The sequence below is a fragment of the Bubalus bubalis genome, chromosome 2, assembly GCF_019923935.1.
Source record: "Bubalus bubalis isolate 160015118507 breed Murrah chromosome 2, NDDB_SH_1, whole genome shotgun sequence".
In the NCBI taxonomy this organism is placed as follows: Eukaryota; Metazoa; Chordata; class Mammalia; order Artiodactyla; family Bovidae; genus Bubalus; species Bubalus bubalis.
In genome coordinates, this window is record NC_059158.1 from 187212209 (window position 1) to 187233669 (window position 21461).

Genomic DNA, 21461 nt, shown 5'->3' on the forward strand with positions numbered 1-21461 from the left:
AGAGCACAGAAGTGCTTCCCAATGTGCCCCTCCACAGCCCGCACCGCCCCCCCCACCACCGCTGTCCCTGGAGGCTCCCTGTGACCCTCAGGGAGGCTTCAGGCCCCATCGGCCCAACTCAGCTGGCTGAGGGTGAGGCAGGGGAAGCTTCCTCGCCCCGCCTGCCTCCCCCGCCCTTCATAGGGAGCCCTTCTGGTCCCCACCTGGCAGTGTGGCGAGCTGTCCGCCAGGGGGCACCCTGTGGACTCTGTTCCGCCCAAGTTGACAGCTTCTCCAAGCCACCCGCCTTCCAGCACCTTCCCTGTGGCGCCTCTGGGGTGCCAGCTGCTTTCTGTACTCAGATCAGCCCCTCCTGTCGGCCCCACCCCATTCCCAGTGTCTGGACTGCTTGGAGCTTCCCGGGGGCAGGGCGGGAGCAGCTGTGGTTAAACCTCAGCATCTTCGTGCTGTGGACACAGGAATAGGCCCCTCTCTCCTGGACATTCAGGCTTCCTAGGGACTGAGGCGCAGCTTGCCCTTTAGAGGCTATACCTGCCCACCCAGGAGACCGGAGCCTGTCCTTGCTGAAGCCCACTGTCAACGAGGCCCAGGGTCAGTTCCTTAGGACTGGCCCCCAGCAGCTCCCACCTGGCCAAAGGGGAGCCCTCTCCCTTCTCCCAGCCTAGAGTCTCACGTGCAGTTCAAGCATCAAGATCCACTGGGGAAGATGACCGTGACCTGAGCCGAGCCACTTCCTGCTCCGGGCAGCTCCGAGGCAGCCTGGCCCCCCGCCTTTTCCTGGGTAGCCTGACCCCAGGTGTCCCAGCTGTTAATGCTTTCCATCCTGAGTGGTTAGCCCCTGGCCCCACCACCCCCAGCCCCAAACAAGGAGGTCACAGCCAAGGTGCAGTCAGAACAGCTAGGACTTTACTGGGCCTTCAGTAACTTCTCCACTGAAGGCCATTCCCAAGCTCTCCCAAGGGGCTCAGGCTGCCAGCTGCCACCGCTGAGCAGCGGGGAGCTGGAGACACATAGGGTGAGGAAGGGGGGCCCTGAGCAGGGCACAAATCTCGCTGTTGGGTGGCGACGGCGGGCCTTGCGTGCTGCGCGGGCGGGGCCGGGCTGGCGGCGCTCACATGGTCTAGGGGACCATGCCCCACCACTTGAAGGCAAAGGGCACCCGGCGGATGTTGGCACAGGAGCAGAAGTCTCCGATTTCAGTCAGATAGCAGTCGAAGTCATCGATGAAGGTGCACTGGAAGCCCAGCGGCTCCAGCAACTGGCAGATCCGCTCCTCCAGACAGCAGGTGCCGTTGATCCGGGGCCCGAAGGGCTTGGGGATGCCCAGGTTCAAGCCCATAATGACCATCTCCAGCTGTTGGGGGCGCGGTTAGGTAGGTCAGGCCTGGACAGGGGTCAGAGCCGTGGAGGAAAAGCCCCCCAGTCCTCTAGGCTTCAAGAAGACCACGGGGTTCAGTGCAGGGAAAACGCAGCTGCGTCTGCAGTTGGGCTAGACCAGGAAAGACGAGCACAGCGCACCCTTCCCCGAGCCTGTGCTCAGGCAGGCGTCACTCATCCCTCTGAGCAAACCTCCCCACTCCACTGGACCCTCCAGTGACTCCTGCATTTCTCAGTAGCAAGACCAGATCCTGCCCGGCCGGGGCCCAGCTTCACGGCTTCTCCGGCCCCCTGTACTGCATTTCTCCTGCCTGGACGTTCAGTCGTGTTTGTGTCCCCTCGCCTGTCTCTGCTGGAATGCTCTCCACCCCCGGTTTCGTCACGGGACTTCTGTCCACTTCACACACCAGCATCTCTTCCTCAAACACAGCTTCTCCCACCATTACCCACACCTCCCTTCTCCTGGGGCCGGGACAGGCTCCTATATTCCTCCCCCTGAGGGCCTCCCTGGTTTTGTAAAAAGAACCATTATCGATTGAATGCAGGTCCTGCATCCCCAGGGCTTAGAGAGGCCTGCAAGTGTTTAAGAAATTGACAAGTGTCTCAAATCGTTTTAGGCGCCTCCATCAGAAGTCACAGTGGTAAGAGAAAGGTCAGGTGTAGACCACGGTTGGAAGAGGCTTGGCCTAGCAGAGGTCTCTCATAATACCCACACCGCCAAATGCCCAATTCCTGTTCTAAATCGGAGGGTGCTGCAGATGCACAAAGACCCCACGAGAGAGACTGTCTGGTCTTGTGGCCAGCAGATGGGCCCCGCTCACCTGCTCCCTGCAGGGGTCTCCCCTAACGGGGGGCCGCCCCTTCCTCTCAGGCACCCCTGTCTGCGGGGCCCCTCCTCTAGTCTAGCCCCGAGGCCGGCCAGCCTGCAGCCCTCACCAGGTTGGGGAAGTAGGGCCGGGCATAGAGCTTCTTGGTCTGCTCGCTGGGGGGGGCGTTGGCGATGTGCTCCAGGCAGAAGAGCTGTGGGACGGGGATGATGTCCTCCTCCTGCAGGCCCAGCTCCCTCTTGAGGATGCCGCGGTTCACATGGATACACTTCTGCGGGGGGTGGGGGCAGGAAGGGAGGGCGCTCAGGCGCAGCCCCGAGGAGCTGGCCTCCTTGGCAGCGACTGCAGGCAGGGGGCCGGCCCTCTGCAGCGGGGCTCAGTGCAGACGCCTGGTCTCTCAGGCTAGGATCTGCCAGCTCGTCAGCTCTGGGCCGGCTCCCAGTCCCAATTCCATGGTAACGTGGGGGCCCCTTGGGCTTTGATCCTGGCTAGAGTGGGGGACCTGGGCGAGGGCAAAATCGGTCCTCAGATCGTTGTCAGGTCCGTAGAGATGGACACCAGCAGTGGACCCACCGGGCACGTCCCTCCCCAGACCAGCTCACCCAGTGCCTGAGCCACCTCCCAGGTTTATGACAAAGGGCTCATGACCCTACGCCCAGGGTGCGTGTCACCAGGACTCAGGGGCTCTGTTTGGACCCCCACCTGGCTGCTGCCCACCCTGCAGTGCCCAGAAGCTTCCCCTGTTTCAAAGGTCAGAGCACAGCGCATGCCTTGGCTGGGAGCCCTAAGGACTCAGTGGGGCAAGCGGCGTTGTGCTAACGGGTGACCTTGGGCCCGTCCTTGCCCTTCTACAGGCCCCGGCTTCCCCGTTAGAGGTTGTTTACTTTCTGGGACATCCGCTTCTCACAGCTCGTGATTCGCGTTTTCAAAGATTTGAGGTGCCGGGCAGTTTCATCCAGAAGAGTCGAGAAGGCCCTGGGGTGCTCTCTGGAGCTCAGAGCTTCCTGGAGGAGCTGGGGGTGCTGAGAGAGCCCTGACTTTGGTCCAACACTAGCTGACTTGGGCCACCCTGGGGTTCAGATCAGTCTCCCAGCTCATTGGCATCAGCTCTGTGAGCCTCGCCATCCGCGTGGACAAGGCAAGGTCACTTCATAGGGTCCCTGTGAGGACTAGAGTCGGGTGTTGTGCGTGACGCTCGGTCAGTTATCACTGTGCAGTTGGGGACCCATTGCTGAGGTGGTCCTTGCCTTCCCCTGCCTTTTGGAGCAGGTCCCCCCCCATCCGTGGTCCGTACCTCTGCATAGTCATTCTGCTTCCTCATCTTTTTGTCAGCCAGAAGCTGGTTGATGGTAACGGCCTCCCTCCCTGTAGGAAGGAGGAGAGGGCAGGCAGGCTGGGGGTCAGGGTGGGCACCATGGTCCAGGGCTGGGCAGACTCCCGTCCTGGGGACGGCTCACTAGTCAGGCTGTCATGCCAGCCAGGGGCTATGGCGGGTGGCCCAACTCGTCTCCAGGGGCCCACTCTAGGTCAAATCACATCTGGAGACCCAGCGGGGTCTGTCAAAGGCCAAGGAGGACGCCCACCGCCACAGCCGGCCCCTCCGTCCCTGGCTGGAGTGGGGGAGCCTGCCACAGGCTGTGAGGCAGGCAGTCTGGGCCAGGTTAGCAGCGCCGTCAGCCCGCGCCCGCCTGGGCGCCTCCCTGCCTCCCGACCTGGCCGCCTGCCGCCTGTGGTCTTGACCGCGTTATTCCACGTTGTTCAGTTGCCCAGCTCTGCCATCAACTGAGACGACAGAGTCACTGGTGTGTGACAGGCAGTTCGTGCTCAAGGTCACCTTCGGAAGTCCTCGGACCGTGAGATCCTGAGCCCCACCCCAAAGACTGGTCTGAAGTTCTTCGTTTCTAGCAGACTCCCAGTTGGAGCGCTAAAGCTGCCGGTCCTCAGGCCACACTTTGAGAACGACAGCAGCACCCCAGCTCCCCTTCTAGGTCCCCAGAAGGGATAGGCCAGGACTGCCATGGCAGCAGGCCCCACAGTCTGCCCACTGCCTCCTCCTGAAGGGCGACCAGAGACCCGAAGTCCCCACGCCCAGATACTTCATCCAGCGTCCCCAGAGAGGTCCAGACGCTGGCGTTGGTAGCATCTGGTTTGTCCCCCTGGAGCACGGAGCCGGCCGTGTGTTAAGCTCCCTGCTGCATATATCCTAGCAGCCTCTCAGCTGCCCCAGGGTTTCTGACTGATCTGCCCTAATACAACCAGAATTACCCTGAAAGGGAACACGACGTTCTAAGATGGCGTGTTTTATGCTCCCATGCTTCCTGAGGACCCCTTCCATCAGGAGGGACAAAGCGGAGGTGGCCGTCTGGAAAGGACACAGGGGCCCGAGGGGCTCCCTTACCGTTAGAAAGGAGCTGGTCCTTCCTAAGCCCTTCAAAGAGCATCGCATCTCCATAGCCCTCCTTCTGCCTCTCCTTGAACAGTTTGTAGCAGGAGCTGGGGCTGGCCAGGAGCAGCCGGAAGTCCTGGGGAACAGAGGAGGAGGGTCGGATGCCAGCTTCCCCTCCAGAAGCTTGCAGGAGTCTTTGGAAGAGGGAGGGAGACATCCCCACCTGCCCCCGACACAGACCTTTTTGCCCTCCACCTTGTACTGTGCGGGGATGAAGCGCATGAACTCGCAGGCATGGCCGGTCATCAGCCAGTCGGAGAAGAGCTCCACGGGGGCCTGGACTTGCTGGGCACGGAGGAAGTCCTGGAGGCTCCGACTCATGTTCCGGGAGTCCTTGCTAAAGGGAAGGTGGAAAGAATAGCCCAGGGGGTGGTGTGGCCCAGGTTGGCGGCCAACTGCTCCCTGAGAGCCAGGCAACCTTCAGGTAACACGGCGCGCTAACCATCGGCCAGGCCGTGGCAGGGGGCGGTGGTTATTAAGAATCCCTTACTACTGCACAGCGCAGGGAACGACATTGGACATCCTGTGATAAGCCGTAATGGAGAAGAATATGAACACGTGTACGTATAACTGAATCGCTTTGTGCAGCAGAAATTAAGACATTGTAAGTCAACTATACCTCCATAAAAATTGAAATTCTTTACTCTGGCTCAACTCAGGACTGAGCCAAGGGATTCTAGATAAAGACTGAGCCCCAGGACGCAAGTATTTCCTGGCTCTATAACAGATGAACAGCCACCAAGAAATCTAGCCACACCATCTGTGGCAGTACATCCCGTTGGGTCAACAGGCCGACCAAACGTGACGTGCTTCCTTTGAAACCCTGGAAATTGCCACTCGGAATGAGCAGTTCATCTGCCGTTCTCCCGCCAGTCTCCTACATGAGGACTCAGGGGACCTGACTTGATGGGTTAAGGCCCAGAGCAGATGACCTGTTGAGCCCCCTGGGAATCAGGTGGATCCAGGCAAACTTTGAGGGTCCCTCCCCTTGGTTTTAAGGCAGCCACCACCTGGCCTCCTGCCTCACCTGGGGTAAAAGCTGCTGCCAATAAGGACCCTGCCCAGAGGGTACTCTTTTCCTTGGGCCTTCACAGGGGGGGACACCATCAGTTTCCCAATGACATCTATGCTGGCCACCGTGTGGTCCTGGGTGCGCAGAGTCAGGTAGCCAACCCCAGGGCTCTGGAAGGAGACCCGGCCAGGGCAGCTGTCAGGAGACAGGGGCTTCAAGCCTCCGTCTTACCCATTCCAGACTCCCGGTAGAGTCCCAACCCCTCCCCCAGACGCCACCAGGGCCCTCTCCCCAGCACCCATCGCTTCCTGGCAGGCACCAGACCCGAGAAGGCGGACCAAGTTCAGATCAGTCAAATTGAGCCCCCACCAGTGAGTATTTCATGGGGAAATCGTCGAGCTTGGCGACCCGAGGGGTATCCAGGACCAAGGAGACAGTCTTGTGGGGAGCCTGGGTGTAGCAGAAAGCCATTTCATCCTGGAGGAGACAGGGAGATGGGGGGTGAGTTTCTCTCGCTCCATCAACTACTTTCCCACGTTCAGTTTTCCAGCCACAATGCTCCCTCTACCCAGGCCCCCTTCGGGTACAGAGAGACTCCCTCTGGCTTCCTGCAAACTCCTGTTCCACCCTCAAAACCCTGCTCAGACATTCCCCTGCCTTGGGGGCTTTCCCTGACCAGTCGCTCGGTTCATCAGGTTTAAAACCTGATGAGTCATCCAAGATTCTTCCTCCTCTCGTCTTCCGTACCCTAGTCCATGAACAGACCTCGCTGGTTTTATTTCCAAAATCTGTTCCCAGTGGACTCCTCTCTGGGACTGTTCAGATGAAGCCACCTGGGGTTGACGGCCTCTTGCCTGTATGACTGCAAGACCCTCCAGTCAGCTTCTCTTCTGTTCTTGCCCTTCCTAAGGTTGGCTCTATTTCTCAACCAGAGGGTCTCTTCATAACCTAAGTCAAGGACTTCTCTGCTGGTCCAGTGGTTAAAAGACTCCACGCTTTCCCTGCAGGGGCACAATCGGGGAACTAAGACCCCATGTGCTGTGCAGCACAGCCAAAAAGAAAGAGTTTTAAAACCCTAAGTCAGAGTATTCAACTTCCCTGATTCATATCTTTCCGTGTCACCTTGCTTGGGATTGGTTTCTTCCCTTCCTTAACTTGGCTTAATATTTCCCCGATAAATAAAACTCGGCTCTTACCTCTGACGACTGTTGGGTCTGGTCTGGCCACACCAGCTTTTCTGTTCCACACGGGGTGGATCTCAGCTGTTTCTGTGCCCGAAGGCCTCCTACTTCAGTCCACCCCCACCCCAGCCTTTGCACAGCCAGCTCCTGCCTCCTCAGCTTGAGGACTGTCCTGAGCACCCACACCCCCGAGGCTGATCTAGGAACTCAGCCGATCGTCTCGCTTTCCTGCTCTCACAGCACTTAGAGTTCTGCTGCGGTGAGATCGGGGCAGAGGTCGGTATTCCTTCATCTCTGCCACATAGAGCGGGGCTTGTTTGTGAACAGAGAACTGGACCTCAAAAGGCTGGGCTCGACACTTTGTGCTCAGCCAGGGTTGAGCTGGACCCTGTAGCTGGAGGTGTCAGATCCTCGGAAACCTGGGGCTTAGGGCTGCGTGTCCTGTGGTCCCGAACATGAGCATTCCGGAAGGGGAGGGGCTGGAGCCTAAGCTTTATCCTTAGTGGCTTGGGCTTGGGCAAGTCGTTTCATCTCGGCCCCCGCTGAGGACAGGGCCGTCCCTGGCCGGCTTAGCTCCGCTGGGGGGTTGAGTGAACGCTGGCGGGGCCTGCGGTGGGTCACTCGTGGGCCCGCCCCCGCCCCTCGCCACAGGGCTGTTACCTGGAGCCACCGGCCCAGGCGGTTGGGGTCCTCGTAGACGGACGCCACCTGGCTGTTGCTCCTCTCGCTCAGCTCAGTCACAGTGCTCACGAAGCCCTGGACCTGCAGCTCTCTGCCACGGGAGACGCGCCGGTCTGGGGAGGCTGCCAAACTCTCCCACCTGCCGTGACCTCTCAGTCCCAGGGGAAAGGGGCGCCCCTGCCCTCGAGGGGAGCAGAGTGCTGTCCCCCCGCTCATGGAGCCCCGGCTGGCGCGCCCAGGGTGTGCCCGCCCCAGCCTCACTCTGCCCAGCCCACGGCGAAGTCAGATCAAGAGTTGCTAGCGTCAGTCTCTGCTCTGGGTCCTAGGACCGGCTCGTGCCTGCCCTGCAGTCCCTTCCCGCTGCCCAGCGGTCTGGGAACTGCCTCAGTCTACCCAGGGGCGGTCTCTTCTCTCCCCACAGAGGCTGCGTTTTTTCCTCGAGAAGCCGAGTGCCCCCTTGAGATGGCCGTGCGGCTGTCATTCACAGGGGGTCGGGGCTGGGTGCTGAGCCCCGAGGCCTCGGTGCCACCGTGCGTAGCCCCAGGCTGACAGGCCCACAGCGCACACCCGGTCAGTGCTGGAGAGAAATGACGACGTTTGAGGCGGACACTGAGACCACCCCATTCTACAAACAGGTCCTCATGAACTGAAGGCCAGCACGGTCACCCTTGGGAAGTGTAAACAATTTGGGGTCTACTCCAGATCCAAAACTTGAATTGCTCTTCCATGCTCGTGTTCCAAATGAACCTATTTCTCAGCTCTACACAGACAAGACTGCAGGGAATGGAGCAGCTTGATAAGGTCTGGGACGTCTGAGGTGCGTGCTGGGGAGGAGATGCAGCCCCAGTCTCGCACACCATCTGTGGCAAAGCTGGGTCAAGCCATGCCTGAATACCTCCCCCACGGGCGAGTCTTTAGATCCGAGTTTCAGCAGATGCCTGCTGTGAGTGAACTTTTGTCTTCAGATACAGAAGGCAAAGACAGACCTGGAACCTGGATATCTGTTGTCAGGAGAATACCTCAAGCTCTGCCCTCCTCCCTTCTCATTCTGAAGCCTGGCTTTCCTCAGCAGACCCTACTCCCCTATCAGCCCCTTCCACGGCAGAGCTGTTTCTGTCCTACCCCTCCACTAGGTTTGGAGGAGGGACGGAGGTCCTTGCCATAAGATGCTACATCCAGGCCACCAGACCTCTTCCGATCCTGGACTTGACAAGGTCTTATCTCTGCCCTCCCATCCCGGTGGTCTCCCCAGCTCCAAGATCAGCCGTCCAGCTCTACCAGCTCCATCTTCCCCTCACTTTGTCTGATCCCTGGGTCTGCAGCTCGACCTCACTGGGATTCCTGCCTCTCAACCACTTTTATTCCCATCAGCCCACGTCTTTGCCTTTCTCCATATCCGACATCGAGTCTGTGATGCCCCATAACAATCACATGCTTGTCCTTCTCCTTGGGCTTATCTGCCTGGAAAAACCCCCACCCTGGTTGGATTTAGTTCTGTATTTATTCTTCTCTAGAACTCTTTACTGAAAACAGTTGGGGAAACCCCACACTGGCAAGTCTCTAAGGTGGCAACTTCACCAGGTCCCTGGCACCAGGCAGCCTCTCACCACTGACACTTCCTCCAAGCAGCGCGTCCCGCTTTCCCTCCTAGAAAGTGGGTGGGCTGGCCATTTAAGGCCCTGTGACTTGTCTGCTCTTTGCCCCATTAAGTTTTCCTTTCTCCACTGGATCTCATCCATTACCATCATTTTTTGCTTCCCTTAAAAAAAAAAAAGAAAAGACAGCCTTCCTGGGACTTCCCTGGTGGTCCCGTGGCTAAGACTCCATGGTCCCAGTGCAGGGGCCCTGGATTCAATCCCTGGTCAGGAATTAGATCCCATATGCCATAACTAGAACCCGGCACAACCAAATTAAAAAAAAAACCCAGTGTTTGAGGGTCTGTTGCAGCCCCAGAGGCTACAACCTAAACACGCCCAGCCCTGTCCACCGCCCTGCCGTCCTCCCCGCCCCTCTCCCCACCGTCTCCTGGTCGCTCACGCCTCCTTGCTGGAGCAGTCTCAGCCTTACCCTGTGCCCCTTTATTAATACCTGGCTTCACAGCCCTCGATCCTATGGGGACCTATGCTGTCTGCCTTTTGGTAAGAGCCGACGGGGACCGTCGCGGTCACCGCTGCAACCCCTTCTTAAGTATCCTAACAAGCCCTGGATGACTGGCGTGGGGAAGGAGTTCGCCTTCCTGGTGAGAGGTCTAGTCGCCTTTTCCCGCCCTGCCGGCAGACGTAGCAGTTATAGAAACGACCCGGCCCGGCAGCCTGGGTCTCTTACCTGCACAGGTACACCTCTAACGGCATCTGGGTGCTGGGGACAAAGATGCAGGGGGCCACCCGGAACAGCACTGTGTCTTTGCACAGCACGGTCTCTGGAACCAGCTGCGGTGCAAGACGAGGTCCCGCTTATATCTCGCTGCGATGGAAGGCCTGGTTCCTGCCCACCCTCCCCCCAGGCCTCCAGCTGTTCAGCTCAGCGCACCCCACTGGGCCCTCACCCGAAGCTGACGACACCCCGGCCCCACCGTGCCCCCATCTTCTGCCCGGCTGTGTGAGGTCTCCTTCCTCCACAGTCCCTGCCCCGAGGGCTGTTTGGCTACTACGGGGTCATACCGGGTCTTGAGACTCTTCTACCAGGGAGGCCGAGAAGGAAATCAAGCCCGAGAAGCTGGCGGATGGAAACTCTAAGGCTTCAACGTAGAAGGTTTCCCTCAAGGTGCCCTTCACGTCATCCCACTGGGGCGCCAAGGTATAGGCGTGCTGCTCAGGCCCCAGAACCAACTCGAAGGTCGTAGAACCATCATCTAGAAGGAAAGGAGGGCAGACCACACCCGATGTCACGCTCCTCGGGTCAGAAGCCAGGCTGGGAGCCCCGGGCTGGCTGTGTCCCTAGGTTCCTGGCGTTTGGGGCTTAATGGATAGCTAGATGTTTGTTTATCAGTGAGGGCCAATTGCTCTTTAAAGAGCTGCCGGGGGTTGGGACTCAAACACCTGCCTTCAGGAAGTGAAGGCTCATGGTGGTTCTATGCTTTGACCCACTTGGGAAGAGTGTCATAAGTCTTCAAGGCGAGAGACTGTTCAGAGACAGGCTTGGGAGCCTCATCCAGTACAAGCCGGGGCCCAGGCCCGGGCCACCAGCCTCTTGCTCTGGGTTGTAACACAGGGATCACCGAGTGGGGCTGTGGCTCCAGGCAGACGGGCTCCAGGCGGCTCAGAAGAGCCTCGTCGCGGGCACTAGGGCCGCCGGCTGCAGGCTTGGCCTGGGTGTGCGGCGGGCCGGCCGGCCACCCCAGCGCTGGGGACGCACACGCACGGCCCCTGCTCCCGTCTGCCTGCGGGGCTCCTCGCTGGCCCGGGCCCGGCCGTGAAGGGGTGAGACTCCCCCACGTCCCTGCAGGGCCCCTGGTCCCATCTGCCTGCAGGGCTGGGGTGTGGCCCCCCGCCCCCTGGTCTCTCCCCTCTGCCGGGGCTGTCTCTCATATCTAGAAGCATAGCCGATTCCCTGTGGGCTTCCCTATAAACTGGCCGCTAAGTGGGGGGGCTGGGCTCACTGGCATCCTCGCCCCTTTGGGGGCAGCTGCTTAACAACCATCCATGTTACACAGAAAAGGCAGCCGGGGACGTCCCTGGCATCCAGGTGGTTAAGCATCCACCTTGCAAGGTAGGGGATGCCGGCCCAATCCTCAGTCAAGCGATTAAGACCCCACATGCCGCGGAGCAGCTAAGTCCACATGCCACAACTCCTGAGCTCTTGTGCCCCAGCCCCCAAGCACCACAGCAAGAGCGCCTGCGAGATTCAGCAAAGACCCGAGAAGGCCAAATTAAAACAAACAAAAAAAAACGCAGCAGCAGGGCCGGCCACAGCGGTTACCTTCACCTGGAGGCCCTTCCTGCTCTCGTCCGCCCGGGCCTGGCCCTGCTCAGCCTGGCTTCCCCTGCGCCCTCCCCACCTCCATCCCAAGCCCCTGCTCGGTCCTTGGCTCTCTGTCCCTCTGCCCTGGGCTGTGGGAGCAGGCAACACGCTTATCCTTCTAGAGCTGGTGCCCCAGGGCACCGAGTAGGCACTTCCTTGAACCGTGCGGCTTTCTCCTACCTTCCATGGACTACTGGCCTAGAGGCGGGGCAGATGCCCTCTGATCTTCGATGGCACTTCTAGACCACCTCATTCCTCAGGACTCCCGCCCTCTGACGGGCATGCTCAGGTAATGCCACCTGCCGCCTTCCCCTCCGTACCTGACCGCCACCCTCACCATCCTGCCTGGGCTGTTTCAGCAACGGCTGTCTCCACCCCGAGCGTGGTGGGAACCATCTCCAGAGACCAGACCTTTCAGTCCACTTCTGCGAGCTTATTTCAATGAACTCGAGGTCTGCACCGCCTTGGACGCCAGCGTCAAGGCTCACACGCCCCCTGCAAAACAGAGCTGGCACCTTTTTCAGTCTTCTCGGCTCCTCCACACTCTCATCCCAGCCTCAGACCTTTCTACAGGGCCTATTTCCAGCCCCTGCCTTCACTCCCCTTGGCGTTCCCCTCGTGTTCCAAGATCCGTTACCCTACCCACTCCCCCGCACACACTGCCAGCTGCCCACCGAGACCTCAGACCCTGGCATTCAAGCCCCTGGAGAAACCGCCACACTGCAACCTCTGAGGACATGATCAATCAGAGAGCTGCCTCATAGCACGTGGAAACACCATTCTGTGTCCACTAACTCGTGCACTTCCTGTATTCAGAATACTGATTACTCATCCTGTAACTTCTCCTAAATCCATGTCCCACCTCCATTGGAGGGTCCCGTCTGCACACGGGTGTGCTTGTGTTCTGCCACCTTTAGATCCAGCCCCCACCCCGCTGCCCGGCCGTGCCAGCCCTCAGCCAGTTACTGCCGCCATACACGTCCCTCTATGGTAGGTCCCTTCTGTGGCCTGTGTCCACTCGGCTTGCCTGTTTCACTGGCTTTTTGGCCACGCTGCATGACTCGCGGGTTCTTAGTTCCCCAACCAGGGACTGAACCCCGGCCACTGCAGTGAAAGCACCAAGTCCTGACCTCTGGGCCACCAGGAAACTCTACTCGGACTTTATCTCCACAGTTCTTCTCAAGGTCGTAATGACCGGCTCTGAGAACCGAGACTTTCCCGTTGACTTGGCGTCTTCGTCTCCCAACCACACCCGCTATAGTCAATGGCGGCTTTCACAGCAGCGTCTTGTTTCTAGAACCACGTGGGGTTGGGGGGCGGCAGCCAGAGGGCTTCAGGGACACATGTCCGGCTGCAACAGACCCTGAGCTGCTGCCCTAGGTCCCCAGCAACCTCCTGCCGGGGACCCTGCCCGGGGCGGGGATGGCCACAAACTGCCCTGACATGCTCACACTCACTCACTTTGTGGCCGGTAGACTCGTGCCTTCTCCGACTCTTCCTTGGAGGTGTGGAGAACCACCCGGTAATTCTTTGTGATGCAGCTGGGCCCCTGAACTTTCAGCACCATCTGGGACAAACTCTTTACTTCTGAACAAAAGAGAAGGTAAAGGTTTAGGGGCTTCTGGAGGCCAAAGCCCCAGGGTGGAGGGGGCAGTAGGGCTGGGGGTCGGGGGCTTGTGTTAACTCTGGAGCTCCAAAGACCCCTGGCCTCCTGCCCTGGCCCAGGCCTGCGTCACTGTCTGCCACTCGCCTCCCAGATGGCCACAGGCAGCTTGCCGTCCTGGGCCTACTCCAGTGAGGCTGGCGGTTACCCTTTCCGTTGTAAGGGGCAGATGGGTCCCCACAAACTCCTAGATCAGGGCCTGGCACATCAGCCCAGCAGGGGTTCCCCTCCAGCTTTGGTGTGAACCAGGACACCCCATTCTACAGCTGAGACTTGGGATCTACATCCTGATCACAGATCAGGACCAGATCTAAGAGGGCTTTTGTCAGGACACTCAGGGTCCTGCCCCCAGGCTACAAGTGGGTTTTCAGGAAGCGTCTGGCCTACGCCTTGTAGGTCCTTGTTTAGTCCTCAAGCACCCATGATGTCCTTTGTATGACCCCCGTTTTACAGGTGGGGAGACAAAACCAGGAAAGCTCACATACTCAAGTTCATGGCCAGGAAGTAACAGCAGTTTGTTATCTGACATCAGAGCCTGTGTTCTTGCCTCGGGGCCCCTTCCTACCCAGTTGCTCAATCCATTGACAAGAGGCCCAGAGCAGGGAGTGAGCTTGGAGTCTGGTTTGCTGCAGGGTGGGGCGGAGCCCAGGGAGGAGAGGGGTGATGGGCCTTGGTCAGCGCCCGTTCTCACCTTCAGAGGAGAACACCTTGCTCTTGTCCATGGGCTGGCCTGAGACGGAAGGGCTGCAGTTCACAAGCAGGATGGCACCCCAGCCACCGGGGCCCCAGACCCAGGTTTTCTGTAAAGAAGACAGGAACACTTGTTCAGGCCGAAGCCAGGTGCATCCTCAGCTTTATAGATACTGCTCCACCTCGGGGCAGAGTCAAGCCTTCCTCCAGGGCGAACTCTTCATCAGAGTCAACTCAAGAGCCTACAGAACGGGACAGTAGCATCAGGTAAGAGGGCTGGGAGGAGGGCGAAGGTCTAGAGGCAGGTCACCAGTTTCCAACCTTGGCTCAGGGTCATAGAAGGTAGGGTTTGAGGAAAGTGTAACTCACTCAGTTGTATCCGACTCTTTGCAACCCCATGCACTGTAGCCCACCAGGCTCCTCTGTTCATGGGATTTCCCAGGCAGAAATACTGGAGTGGATTGCCATTTCCTCCTCCAGAGGATCTTCCTGACCCAGGGATCAAACCTGTGTTCCCTGTGTCTCCTGTAGTGTAGGTAAACTCCTTACCGGCTGAGCCACAGGGGAAGCCCCTGTGGATTTGAGGAGACATGTTCCATCTGAGGAGAGAGCTGACCCTCTGGCCTACCTGGCTACATGACCAGGCTAGGATGGGAGCCTAGTGACACCTAATTACTGACATTTTAATTTTTGGGAAGTGTTAGAAATTGATGCCACCCGTTCTTATTTGTATTGATGCTTTTGAACTGTGGTGTTGGAGAAGACTCTTGAGAGTCCCTGGGACTGCAAGGAGATCCAACCAGTCCATCCTAAAGGAAATCTGTCCTGGATATTCATTGGGAGGACTGATGCTGAAGCTGAAACTCCAATACTTTGGCCACCTAATGCGAAGAGCTGACTCATTGGAAAAGACCCTGATGCTGGAAAAGATTGAAGGCAGGAGAAGGGGACGACAGGGGATGAGATGGTTGGATGGCATCACAGACTCAAGGGACATGAGTTTGAGTAAACTCCGAGAGTTGGTGATGAACAGGGAGGCCTGGTGTGCTGCAGTCCATGGGGTCGCAGAGAGTCGGACACAACTGAGCAACTGAACTGAATTTGACTTAAGAGACACTATAAGACCTCCCTAGTGGTGCAGTGGCTAAGTCTCCGTGCTCCCAAAGCAGGGGGCCTGGGTTTGATCCCTGGTTAGGGAACTAGATCCCACATGTTGCAGCTAAGACCTGGCCCAGCCAAATATATGTGTGTGTGTGTATATATATTTTATAGAGACACTGTGGACACAGGACTTCCCGGCAGTCCCACAGTTGGGACTTCGCCTTTCCCTGTAGGAGTGCGGGTTCAGTCCCTGACTGGGGAGCCAAGATCCTGGATGCCGCCACAGCCAAGGAAACCAAAGCATTAAAAACCGAGAAGTAATATAACAGATTCAATAAAGACTTTAAAAATGGTCATTAAAAAATAAATCTTAAGAAAAAAGAACTACAGAGGCCAAAACGAGCCTGTGGGCCAGGGCTGGCCGAGTCTGTGGTTGCTTCCAGCCTCACCTTAGCCTGTTTGTCGGCCGCCTCAAAGCGCCCGCTGCGGTAGATGTCCACGTCCAGGGAGAGCTCTGCAACAGAGGGGAAGCAGTCTCAGCCACTGAGGCCTGCGGACGCAGCCTCTGAGCTGAAGGCAAGGACCCTCCGGATGGCCGAGGGCTGGTGGTAGGGTCCTCCAGCCTTTGGGGCAGGCTGCTGGCTTAGAAGACGGTTCAGAGACAGACGGAGTCTTGTGAGCCAGCCTGGAGGGTCCCAGGCATCCGTGGGTCTCTCCCAACCTCCCGGGGCCCACAGCACAGGGGCACTGTGGTCACGATGCCGTTTGTGCCTCTCGGCTGCTTCCCCGGTGACGCCTACTTGGAAGGCCCACCTCCCTAGACGTCAGGAACGCTCTTGGCGCTGAGTCACAGCCAGGGCTCAGTACGTGGGAATTCCAAGGCCCTTTAGGGCTGAGGATCTAGGCTTCTGCCAAGTATCACCATAGAGGCTCCTCCTGGGTCTTTATTCCCCACCTCCCGCCCCCTCCTCTGACCCTGCTGATTACCGTGTGGTTTACCCCAGTTCATAGCTCTTGACATCTAGGATGCTCTCTCTCAGCTGGAATGTCAGGGCCAAGGGAACAGCCCTCCTCTGCTGCCGTCCACTTAGCGAGGCCTGTTACCAACCAAGTACCGTTCTAGGTCCTCGGGATCCGGCAGCACACAGGACAGGCCCTGTCTGCTTTGATCTTAGGGATGCGTGCGTGTACCCACGCACACACCGCAGTGGCAAGGGGTGAAGAAATAAAAGGCACGTTATGTCCGATGGTGACATGCTGCAGGGAACAAGGGGACAGCAGGGTGTCTCAGCTTTAGATCAGAGAAGCCTCCTAAGTGTGAACCGAGGCCTGCAGGAGACAAGAAGTGACCCGTGTTAGTATCTGAGGTAAAAGCGGTTAGGATAAGAAGCGCACGGGGGCAAGTTCCAAGATCAGAGGCCAGAGTACCTAGGACAGGATGAGCAAAGTGAGAGAGAGGGGTCAGAGGGAGCCTGGAGCCAGGCTGGGTAGGTTGCGTGGGCAGTGATGATGCCAGCTTTAACCCGAGCATGGGCAAGCAGGAGCATGGGCAAGCAGGAGCATGGGCAAGCAGGAGCGGGCTCTGACTGGATGAAATGTTAGACAGCCTTCTAAAGAGGGGGCCTCTCTAGGGGCCGAACTGAGACTGGACCTGCAGAAGATCAAGGACGGAGCAGGAAACCTCGCTGAGGGCTGATCAGTGACCCGGGCAGAGGTGACCGGGCTTAGGCCAGGCTCAGAGCTTCAGAAGCGGCGGGTGGCTGGACCTGAGCTAGACTTGAGGTAACCCAGCAAGATTCACAATAAACACGGGGAAGAGAATTCAGGGTGAACCCAAGGGCTTGGCCCTGACCAGCTGGAAGGACGGAGCTACCATCGAGCAGGACGCCGGGACTATTAGGAAAGAGACATCTGGGGTAGGGGGGGTCAGCCCAGTGTTATTCGGTGTGAGACTTTGCTCAGACACTCAAGGAGCTATGTGGCCGGTAGGCCTCCGAGTTTATGGGAGACGCTGGGCTAGGGGGTTTTGAGTCATCGTGGGCTGCCCGAGCCTGCAGCACTCCGCCAGGCGGGTTGGGGGCGTGGGTGTGGCCAACGAAGGATCTAGAACCGGAATCTGAGAAGGAAAGGGCAGCTGTGGAGGAAATCTGGGCGCAGGGCCCTGTAGCGTTCCAGGTGAAACGGCTCCAGAAAGGACCACCAGGGTCACGAATGCTGCAGAAAGGCCCAGGGGGAGGAAGAGTGGGCCACCGAGGCGAGGACAGGAGAGGCTGTTCTGGTACCTGGGGCGGTGGGCATCTGGTCTGAGCAGGTTCAAGGGAAGGTGAGGAAGAGCTAAGGATGCAGAGAGGCAGGGGGCAGAGTTTGAAGACACCATGGAATTAGGTCTAAAAGCAGACATTATAGCTAGTTCCTTAAGAGAACAGGCATCACGACTTGTTTCTATTAAGGGAATAATTTGTTCTGGACCAATCTGAAAAAGGGCAGGAACTTCCCTGGCAGTCCAGTGATAAAGAACTCTTCTGCCAATGCAGGGGACACAGGTTCGATCCTCGGTCCCAGAGGATCCACATGCCGCGGGACCACTGAGCTCCGTGGGCCACAGCTACCGAGCCTGAGCTCCAGAGCAGGTGCTCAGCAACAGGAGACGTGCCACCGTGAGACGCCCGAGCCCCGCAGCTGGGGAGCGGCCCCTGCTCCCGCAGCCATAGAAAGCCCCGGCACAGCAACAAAGATCCGCAGCAGCCCAAAATACAAACAAAAGTTTTTTTGAAAGAATACAGTGGAGGGCAGGAGGGGAGGCGGCTTGCTCCATCAGTAAGAACTGCTGAAGGAATACTCTTGAATGAGGGAGAGCTTGTCATCGTTAAGATCAACTTGGCACCAGACATCACCGACTATTAAGAGAAGCAGCCGTAGGGCCCTGACACAGGTGGGTGGGGGACGTGAACACGAGGGGTCCCGACAGCCTGTGTTCTGTTTAGAGAGCGAGTGAGGCTGGCAGAGCAGCGGCTGAGCGTTGAGGGAAGCGGGCACCAAATGAGTCCACAGGGGCCTCTCGTTACAGGGAGAGCCCCTGCCATTCCCCCTGGGCCAGGGGGACACTCACCAATGCCTGTGAGGTGGAGCACAGCCGTGGCCATGGGGGCATCCTCGTCGGGCTGGTGGTAGAAGACCAGGACCTGTGGAGACCCCCCGGGACCCCCGGAGCATTAGCGGACGGGCCGGGGACAGGGCCCCGTACCCGGCTCTGGCCGCTTCCCTTCGGTCTCACGTCACAGCTTCTGAGCTTCCAGTGTCTCCCGGGAGCCCGCACAGGGTTACTGGGCTGTTAAGACCTCCAGTGTGATGCGCCACGACCCTCCACCAAGCCCTTCCACACCAAGGCCTCACCACTGCCCGTCCAGGCGGGCTCTAACCACAGGACAGAGAAATCAGGACTCAACTATTAGGCAGTAAAAGGGGTAGAACCGGATTTATGACCTGGGCTGTGCAGCTCTAGAGGTCAGCTTTAAGCTGCCCTCCCTGTCCTGCCCGCTACACCGACCCTCCTAGGACCCCATAAGATGGGCCATGAGGATGTGGGGCCTCCGACGGGCCAAGCTGCCCAGAAACAGGCTGCTGGGGGTGGGGGTGCCTGTCCTGGGTCTCACAGCAACCTCTGCTTGCAGAGGAGTCTTCCTACTTTTGAGAAGGCGCTGGCCTTGCCCACAGGCCTTCATCATGAACCACAGAAGCAGCTGTTAGCTGGGGTCCGGGGTAAGCATCTCAGCCCTGGGGCTGCTGGAGGCGGGGCCCTGGGCACAGACGCTTCTCAGCTGCTCTGGGCGCAGCTGGGCCACGTCACAGCCTCAGTCCTTATCTGAGACGCTTGCTGAGTGTCCTACCTGTCTCTTGGGCTTCCCTGTGGCTCAGCTGGTAAAGAATCTGCCTGCAATGTGGGAAACCTGGGTTCAATTCCTGGGTTGGGAAGATGCCCTGGAGAAGGGAAAGGCTACCCACTCCAGTATTCTGCCTGGAGAATCCCATGGACTGTATTGTCCATGGGGCTGCAAAGAGTCGGACACGACTGAGCGACTTTTTCACCTGCCTCTTGGGGAGTCACCTGCCCTGGGCACGGGTGTAGAGGCTGGTGTGTACTCCCTCTCAGTCATCCCAGCTTAGCCCCCTGCTGACTATCCTCCGGAACATTCTGGCAACAAGAGCCCCCAGGTCCTCAACGTGCTTCCCTCAGCTGTGCCGGCTCAGCCTCACACGGGGGTCACCTGGGAGCTATGAGGCCCAGAGGATGGTTTGGTTGGCAGGGGCCGAGGCCTGGGCATCACGTGATTTTAATTACCCGCCACCACTAACCGCTCAGATTTAGCCGAGCCCATCGTTCGAGCTGAGAGTCCACCTCTCTGCCCCGGGCCCCATCAGGGCGGCATCCTGCCCAGAGGATGGGCATGGGCTTGGGCTCAGATCCTGGGTCTGGCCCCTTAGGCTGTGGCTCCGTTTCCTCACACATGAGCAGAGGGAACGCCGACCTCGGGAAACGTGACCTGGTACTCAGCATCGGACCCGTGGTAGCTCTTAAGTTTCATCAAGAGGCTCCATGTCTGGAGACCAGCCTGAGCCAAAAAGCCTGAGTCCTACTGCTGAAACCTTTTAGGCCAGACTTTAAAAAAGCTAATTTGGAAGCTAGTGCGGTGGTCAGAAGCACGAATGGAGGAGACAGACACCCTTGAGTTTGAATCCCTGCTCAGCCAGTTACTGGCTTGGGCAGGGTGCGTCTCTGACTCCGTGCCTCAGTTTCTTTGTCTGTAAAAGGGGGTCAAAGTTTGGTTGCAAGCACTGAATGCGATCAAAGCATTTGGCTCTGAAGTTTTCAGACTCAGAGCTCAGGAAACCCCAGCTGTCAGGAGGGAGCCCCCAGGGCTTTTGTTAGCGCCTCCTGGGCGAGCTGCCCTCACCTCCCCGCCCCCCCCAAGGCCTACCTTGCCCTCGTCCTCAGCGAAGTTGGGGGACGTCATCGCCACCAGCACGTCCGTGGGGCGCGACAGGGGCCAGCGGGGCGCGGCCGGCTTCTCCCTGCTCTCCACCGGGTCTGCGCCGCAGACGCGGACCACGACCCCCAGAGACGCGTCCACGGAGAAGGACTCGCACGTCTGCGGGGCACACCTGGGGGCCGGCGAGCAGACAGAGCTTGGCGCACAGGAGCCCCACCTTCTCGTCCCGGAGCCCAGCTGGAGGGGGTGCCCCCAGCCTCTCCGCTGCTGAGGCCCTCCAACTCACAGTCAAAGCGCTTTTGGGTCCTAACACGCCAGCCTTCCCCTCACCACTCCGTGCTCCCAGGACCCCGTGCAGGCCCGAGACAAGCTGCAGCCCAGACCCCGCCTCCCGCGGATGCTCTGGAAGTTACCAAGCTACATCTTATTCATGAACGCCCCCCTTCCAAGGCGGGGAGGGCCCCTTGTCTGAGCCACGAGGGCTCCCTACGGGGGAAAAGCAAGGCCTGGCAGGTCTGTGCCATGACCAGGGGAAGGCAGGGGTTAGGGTTAGGGTTAGGGTTAGCCTCCCAAGGCAGCTCCAGCTCACAGGAGCCTCCTTCATCAGTCCGCACAGCCTCCTCGGGGGTCACCCTCACCCCATTTCATGGGGAAGGGGACCGAGAGAGGGCAAGGCACGTGCTTCCAAGGTCCCACAGTCTAGGAGCAGTAGAAACAGGACTGGGAGGCCCTTAAAGACCCAAACTCAGCTCCTTGAGATGGAGCAGGACAGCGGGGTAGGTTACAGAGCGTGCAGTTAACCCCCGACTCCCGCGTAAGCCAAGGGCGCCCCAGGCAAAGAGCCTCACCAGCCTCCCCGCCCGGACCCGCTCCCAGCTCCTCACCCGCTGACGTCTAAGAAGATCTCCATGCCCAGCACACACACAGCGTGGGTTGGGCTGTCCAGGGACAGAGGGACGATGTTCCGGAAGGCCATGGCACGGCCCTCTGGGCTGACTACCCCCACCCGGCACGGTAACTTCTGACAACCCCGGGGTCGCTCCCACCGCCCGCCCCTCTTATGGGCCAGGGGCCTCCAGCCCGCCCCCTTGTTAAGGAGGCTGTAGCAGCTGCTGGAGTGTAACTGATTTCCTCCGCGGAGGTTTGCTGGGAGGAGAGGCGCTGCTGAGGTGCAGCTGGGGTCAGAGCCGGGGCAGCACCAATTCATTAAGCAGCTAATGCCTGCAGACGTGCAGGGGCTGGGGCTGGCTGCCTGGCGCTCCGGCCTCCAGCTGGAAAGCTGCTGCCTGGGATTGGTCAACCTGGCCTTGGTGCTGGAGGCGTAACTAAGCTGGGAGCTGTCAGGAGCAGGGATCTGTAGGGGGTGCGTGGGGCCCTGGCAGGAGAGGGGCACCGGGCAGCCCCTCTAGACTTTGGGGCCTCGATCCTAAGGTGTGGGCTTCCTGGAAAATGGTAACTGATGGACCAGTGGTTCCCAGGGCTCCGATGGCTGCAAAACTGACTAGCGGGTGGCGCCTGTTAAAGCTGCAAACTCC

General features: G+C 59.0%; 1 protein-coding gene across 1 annotated transcript; it reads right to left on the reverse strand.

Moving 5' to 3' along the window:
• Positions 1-884: 884 nt before the first annotated feature.
• On the reverse strand, positions 885-20976 carry PADI6 (peptidyl arginine deiminase 6). The gene is made up of 16 exons (XM_006066569.4): positions 20811-20976; positions 19915-20098; positions 18048-18120; positions 15388-15452; positions 13839-13947; positions 12946-13071; positions 10185-10375; positions 9850-9953; positions 7504-7615; positions 6032-6139; positions 5678-5832; positions 4831-4987; positions 4603-4726; positions 3499-3569; positions 2314-2475; positions 885-1354 (listed from the first exon to the last, which is right to left on the reverse strand). The coding sequence occupies exons 1-16, from the start codon at positions 20900-20902 to the stop codon at positions 1121-1123; spliced, it is 2067 nt and encodes a 688-aa protein (XP_006066631.4). The 5' UTR covers positions 20903-20976; the 3' UTR covers positions 885-1120.
• Positions 20977-21461: the final 485 nt, after the last annotated feature.

Bases quoted from the DNA above. Each gene is read 5' to 3' on its own strand.
- PADI6 (XM_006066569.4), bottom strand. From the start codon at position 20,902: ATGGCCTTCCGGAACATCGTCCCTCTGTCCCTGGACAGCCCAACCCAC. The intron at 20,099-20,810 runs GTGAGGAGCTGG...GCCGGCCCCCAG, and splicing joins ATCTTCTTAGACGTCAGCGG to GTGTGCCCCGCAGACGTGCG. The intron at 4,988-5,677 runs GTGAGGCAGGAG...CCTTCCCTTTAG, and splicing joins GGCAGCAGCTTTTACCCCAG to CAAGGACTCCCGGAACATGA.